The sequence below is a fragment of the Muntiacus reevesi genome, chromosome 3 (genome assembly GCF_963930625.1).
Source record: "Muntiacus reevesi chromosome 3, mMunRee1.1, whole genome shotgun sequence".
NCBI lineage: Eukaryota > Metazoa > Chordata > Mammalia > Artiodactyla > Cervidae > Muntiacus > Muntiacus reevesi.
Window position 1 is genome coordinate 74,819,243 of NC_089251.1, and position 6,000 is coordinate 74,825,242.

Genomic DNA, 6,000 nt, shown 5'->3' on the forward strand with positions numbered 1-6,000 from the left:
GGAATTCATCATGCAGCTGAATGAAATGTTCCACAGTGATGAGAAAGGTGGCTGTTGCATGCCCTCTGCATCTCCTTACTCCAGGCCAGATTTCTCAGCCACACCTCTTCGTTACTGCCAGGTGAAGAGCACAGAGGCTGGAGCCCAGGAAATTCTAACCCAAAGGTGGGATTCTGGGGGTGTCCCCTGGCTGATGGGGATGGGAAAGGTGACCTTAGCCAGCCCAGGTGCAACCTGTCTGCTTCCACAGTCCGGTCACCTCTGCTGCTGCGTCCTCACCCTCAGCTGGAAGAACCAGCGCGGCCAGAGCATCCTCATGAAAACAACCCCAGACAACAGAACCAGCTCCACTACTTGATTCATCCATCCTGTGACTCTGGCCTTTCTGTATCTCAAGTTTTTTAATCTACCAACACCTAATTCACACTTGCTCTAAGGCAAAAGAGACACCGATTCTAAAAGCACTTTAAATTATCACGTACAATAAAAACTCGGGGACAAGCACATGAATCTGCAGAAAGACTTAGACTAGGAGACCAGAGGGCCTAGTTCTCCACTGAGCAAGCCGTGAGCAATGGGAGCTGTGGTCCCTCCTTCCAACCCTGCCCCGTCTGCTTGTCTTGTGACCTCAGGAACCCATTAGCTGCCCTGGGACTCAGCATCCTTGGCTGTGAAAACTGCCTATCACTAGATGATCTGGTCGAGGGCCAAATCCAATGTGAGTTTGAGTACCTTAGAGAGTGACAGACAAACAAGACTAGTGTCCACTGCACACTTCACTGGACAGGCTCCAAACTGGGGATCATGCGCCAATGTACTCAGGGTTTGGGTGGGCCCCAGCAAAGCATCATCAGAGACACTCAGACACCTTTCCCTCCAACTAGCATCTGTTTCGTGGAAAATAGCAGACGTGCTGTTCACCCTACCTGTTCTCCGCCTCACTGTCCAACTCCATCTGAATACACGGGGAAAAGCCTCATTTCCTCACTACCATAGTCATGATTTTTCTTCCCCTTCCTGTCCTAAAACAACAACTTGAAAACCACAGGTTTTGGTGTTAAGATCTGGCTTTGAAATTAGTTATCCCTTCAGCTCCCCCTCAGACATGCACCACTTTCATGAGTGAAAGGACTGAAGGCCAGTGGTCAGGAAATGGGAAACGAGTGGGAACTCCGGTGGTGGGAGGGGGGCAGTGGCCAGGGCCATTGGTGAACTGGAATGGAATGGAATGACACTGTGTTCTTTGGGATTCCATAAAGGTTTGCCTGCTTCCCAAAGTGTAAGCCACAAATCTCCCAGGGTTGTACTTGGTGTGGTTTGTTGGAGCTTCCTTGTAAGCCCTGTAACCATGGTTTCGGGCAGACTACATCACAGCCAGGAGCATCAAGGGAAGACAAAAAGCTTTTTCCTATTTTCCCCTAAAATTCCATCCCCTTAAAAAAAGTGTGTGTATATACAGATGTATATATATGTATATATACATATATGTATTTATATGTAAGGTGATATGCCAAGGTGATTCATGTGCACTTTGACCATAGGACATCATGAAGTTATTTGTTTTCAATAATTAAACATCTCTCCATGAGGATCAGGTATTTCTCTGTGTAGACCAAAGAACCCTAAAACCATATACACCCAGAGTCACACCTGCTCTCCCTGGAAACATGTAACAAATATAAAAATAAAGAAAATCATTTCCTAATTTAACACCTTCCCTCTAAAAAAGAGCTAAAACAAGGTTGCTTCTCCCTGCTTCTCTGAGTGCCAAGGTTGAATGCATTTGGTTTAGTGTGTGCAGAAGGCCTATTACCAAGTCCCTAATATTTTAACAGTGTAATCAATTAACTTGGTCTCAAAACTAGTATCTCATTGCACAGTGTCTTGAAAATCAAAACAGGGAAACAATGTAACTTTAAGTCGATTCAAAGCACTGACTGCCAATTAATCACAAGCAGAACCGTTTGTAAAATACAGCGCTAGTTCCGGATGGATGGACAATGCATTGGGCAAAACCAGCTCGGCCCATGTTTCTGGGACCCTGGAGGGGACGAGAGGAGAAGAAATTTTTCTTCCCGCATGTCAGAAGATGAGCTAACTGCCCGACAACAAAATAGAAATGAGCCAGCTTCATCCCGGAGGGAAAAATAAAACAGCTCCTCACTCGGCTACTCAGGACAAAGCCAGGACGTGCGAGAAGCCTTCAGTGTAAGGCTCCACGTGCCTCTCCAAGGACCGAGGAACCCACCCACACACAACCAGCCCACCACGCGCCTGGCGGAAGAAGGCGCCGGCTTCTCCGCCAACCTTCAGCACCGGCAGCTTGGGGTTCCCAGCTTTCGAGCTCCCTGTAGCGCGCGCTGTCTGGACAGGGCAGAGGACCATACCCCCCTTCCAAGACTCATCTTCCATGCCCCAATGCCTACTTCTCCCCAACTACTGAATGTGCTTCCCCAAGCTAATTGACACACACACACACACTCCAAATGGCACGAAATCCCTGAGCCCCACGACCAAAGCCAAGGTCGTGAGTTCTGCCCCTGGAACCCCACAGTCTGGTTCCTGGACCGAGAGGTGCCCAACTCACCCAGTCCTCAAAGTGACGGCTCCCGTTCTGCAGCAGCTCCTCAAACTGGATGGTGCAGTTGGCCACGAAGTCATCGTAGCCGATGGGGGCATCGTGGAAGACAGCCAACTCAATCTTGCGTCCGTTGCACACATCGGTGACGAACTCGTCGTGCCAGGCCGGGCTGTTGGTCTTCTGCTTGGTGGCCGTTTGGCCGATGCGCGAGTCGTCCACGTTGAGGGCGATGTAGGGGTCGAGAAGGAAAGTCTGCGGCCGGGGTCCCACCGCATGGCGCAGCGACCAGGCTGTGGGCTTCAAGCTCACGGCCTCGCAGATTTTGATCTTAAGAAGGCCATTGAACACTACCATGGTCGGGGCGGGGAGTGGGGGCCGGGGTCACTCCGTCCGCCCCGAGGGCAGGAACGAAGAACCGACGCCGCGGCGCTCCGAGCACGGGACTCTTGGGTCCCCTCTCGCCCCACCCCACACTCTCCCTACACCTTGTAGCGTTGCGCCCTGGCGCGGGCGATTCTCAGCCAGCGCATGTATTTCCTCGCCGGGTTCCTAACGGAAAACAGGGAGGGGGGAGAGCTGGGGGACGTCCGTGTTTGGAGAAGTCTCTCCCCCCCCCCCCGCCCCCAACCAGCAGCACCTCCAGAAGAGGAGACGAGCTGTCGGCTCCGCTGCAAAAGCCGCGGGGGCTGTCTCGTCGCCTCGCTGGCTCTCCGGGTTGGGGCTGCGGGGAAGTGGGCGCCGCGCCGGGCGCTTACCTACCTTTCCGAAACATAATCCCCGGGAAATTTCGACTCCAGGAGGGGGAGGGGGCGGTGAGACGGGGCGGGGACCAGAACGGGGGCGCAGATTTCCACCCGGATCCTCTTCGCACACCCAGCGCCTGCCTCTGACCGCGCAGGGCGGGGGATGAACCCAGAGATGTGCAGTCTACCCGGAGGGATGCATGTCCAGAGGAAATGGTCCTCCTCGGAGCCAAATTAAAAAAAAAAAAAAATCCACAAGCCACACGGCCAGCCCGGCCGTCTCCTCCTGGGCGAAGCCGCGCCGCGCCGCAGTCGGCGATCAGGAGGCGCCAGGAGTCGGGAATCTCACATCCGCGCGGGCTCGGGAGTCAGGGTGGCCGCGGCTCCGGCTGGGGCGCAGGCCGGCACCGGGCGGTGCGCAGCGCGGCGGGGCCGGGACTGCGACTCGGCGCGGCCCCACCTCCCGGGCGCCGGCGCCCGCCCGCCGCGCTCCCCGCGTCCCGGCTTTCAGCTGCCGCTCGCTCGCTGCCCGCCCGCTCTCCCCCTCGGTCTCTTCTCCCTCCGTCGGTGTGCGAACGAGCCTCCCTCCCTCTAATGCAGGAAATGCGCAAAAGACGTCAGTGTGTATGTGTGTGTGTGTGTGTGTGTGTGTGTGTGTGTGTGTGTGTGCACGCGCGCGCGCGCGCGCGCCCTGGTGTTTGGGGAAATAGAAAGTTTTGCCGGTTGGGGGAGCAATACGGGAAAAGTGAGCCCAGCAGGGGACTGTCGAGGACCCGCGAGCCTTTCGGGGTCGCGGCGGCCGGCCGGGGAGCGGGACTCGGACCCCGCGCGGGACCCGGGGGAGTGGCGGCCTTGGGGGCGGGGGGATGCGAGCCCGCTGGCTGTGGATACCTGGTCTGTGGTCTCCCGCAGGAGACGAGAAGGCCACGCATCTTTCCAGGCTCTGCGGCCAGCACTGTCTTTTACAGCCGGGAGTGGAGAGGTGGCAGGGGTCGCGCTGCTGCAGAGGACTCGAGACCCTCCCTCGGCCCCACCCCTACTCTGACCGTGGCTGGCCAGGGCAGCCTGCGGAGTATTGGTCGGTCTGTCTGTCATTCTGTCCGGAGACGCTCTGCTCCGTGGTGGTGGTGGGGGAAGGGGGGAAGGGAGGGGCGTGCACGGCTCTGTGTGAGTTTAAAACACTTATTCTTTCTTCCTTTTCTTTGGGGGCATTCTCTCTTTTGGGGGTCTGTCCCAAACTTCTCGGGCTGCGAGAACTTGTTGACAAGCGAAAGCTTAGTAACACCCCGACTCGGTTCGTGTGTTTGTTTATATTTCACAAAGTGACTTCATATTTACTCTAGACCTTGCCTGTGTCCTTTGGGGGGACAGTGTTCTGATCAGCGCGCTGACAGGGGCCGTCCCAGCGGCGCGAAAACGGGGCGCGTCCTGCGGCGGGGATTGGGGGTTGTGGGCTGTGTCCGTGTTAATTTCCTCCGTAACCTTTAAACTCTCGCTGGAAGCCGCGGCGGCAGCTGATCACGTGAGGCGGGCCCTGGGCTGCTGGGGAAGAATTTCCTCCGCGGGGAGCCGGGGACAGGGAAGGCGGCCGGGCGAGGGACGGCCTGGCGCCTGGGGACGCGAACCTGGGAGGGCGGGGCGGAGAGCGCGGAGGTCCCGGGCGCGGCCCTGCCTGGAACTGCAGAAGGACAGCCCTGGGAAGAGGTCGTCTCCGCAACCTGCGAGCCAGCCGGGGGGCGGGGGGTGGGGTGTTGTGCAAACGGAAAAAGAAAACCTCGGCCATCGCCCGCGTGCCAAGCCAAGTCAGGGAGTTTGTAGGAATCGTGGTAAGCTGTGTTTATCTTTCGACTCTGGTTAGCCCAAGTTTAAAACCCACCTCTCGATCACTTTTTCTCAGTGGGAAAAAAAAAGTAAAGTTATCATTGTCTGTGGCTTAGAGGCTTAAAAAGGCTTAAAGGCGCAGAAGGAGGCAGACCCCTGGAACGAAAGGCTACCAAGTGCCCGCAGACAGGTTGCAAAAATGATCAGAAAAGTCCCGGGGCAGATCCTCTCCGAAGGCCTGCAGCTACTGGGCTCTCCCGAGCTTACCTGTAATTTTTCGCAGCCCTCCAAGTTAGATGGAACAGCAGGGTAGAGAGAGCTAGCATGCAGTCTTCGAGCCAGAAGAGTCCCGTTCCCATGGAAAAAGTCAGGATGTAGAAGTTTTGCCTTCCAGGGCCACTCCCACCAGTTGGAGGCATATTTTAAAATTTGTCAGCTTGACAAAGCACAGGTGGGATATCTCATCGCTGTTAACTTTATTTCTTTGATCATCAGAACTTTTCCCTCCTCGCTTCTTACTACCACCATTCTATTCTTATTAAGCATGTTTCCCCCTTCATGGTGCATGTGATGGGCTTGATCTTCTACAAATGCATTCGGAAGCCCAGCAAGAGCTAGAGAGAGATTCATAAGATGCCTGACAAAGAGGCAAAATTGAAGGGCTACCAACAAACTGGCCATCAAGATAAATAATATTGTAATATGACATTTTGAAAAAGTAAAAATGAATATAGAATTCCAAGAGGAACACAATATCCACATTTTAAAATAGTTTTAGATATTACATTGAAATAGTATTTGTATTGCTGAGTTTCTGGGCACCCCTGAAATTTTGTGCCGGAGAAGAGGGCTTTC

At 54.9% G+C, this 6,000-nt stretch overlaps 1 protein-coding gene across 2 annotated transcripts in view; it reads right to left on the reverse strand.

The window, feature by feature from the left end:
* The window catches only part of PRKCE (protein kinase C epsilon), a 535,687-nt gene extending 531,799 nt beyond the window's left edge, over positions 1-3,888 (reverse strand). The window contains exons 1-2 of one of the 2 annotated variants that reach the window (XM_065929344.1): positions 3,341-3,888; positions 2,588-3,130 (exon numbers count right to left, since the gene is read on the reverse strand). In XM_065929344.1, the coding sequence (XP_065785416.1) occupies positions 2,588-2,935 (348 nt within the window). In that variant the 5' untranslated portion in view covers positions 2,936-3,130; positions 3,341-3,888. Of the gene's footprint in view, positions 1-2,587; positions 3,131-3,340 lie in introns of those variants that run through there. The other variant, XM_065929345.1, reaches the window with a different exon arrangement.
* Positions 3,889-6,000: the final 2,112 nt, after the last annotated feature.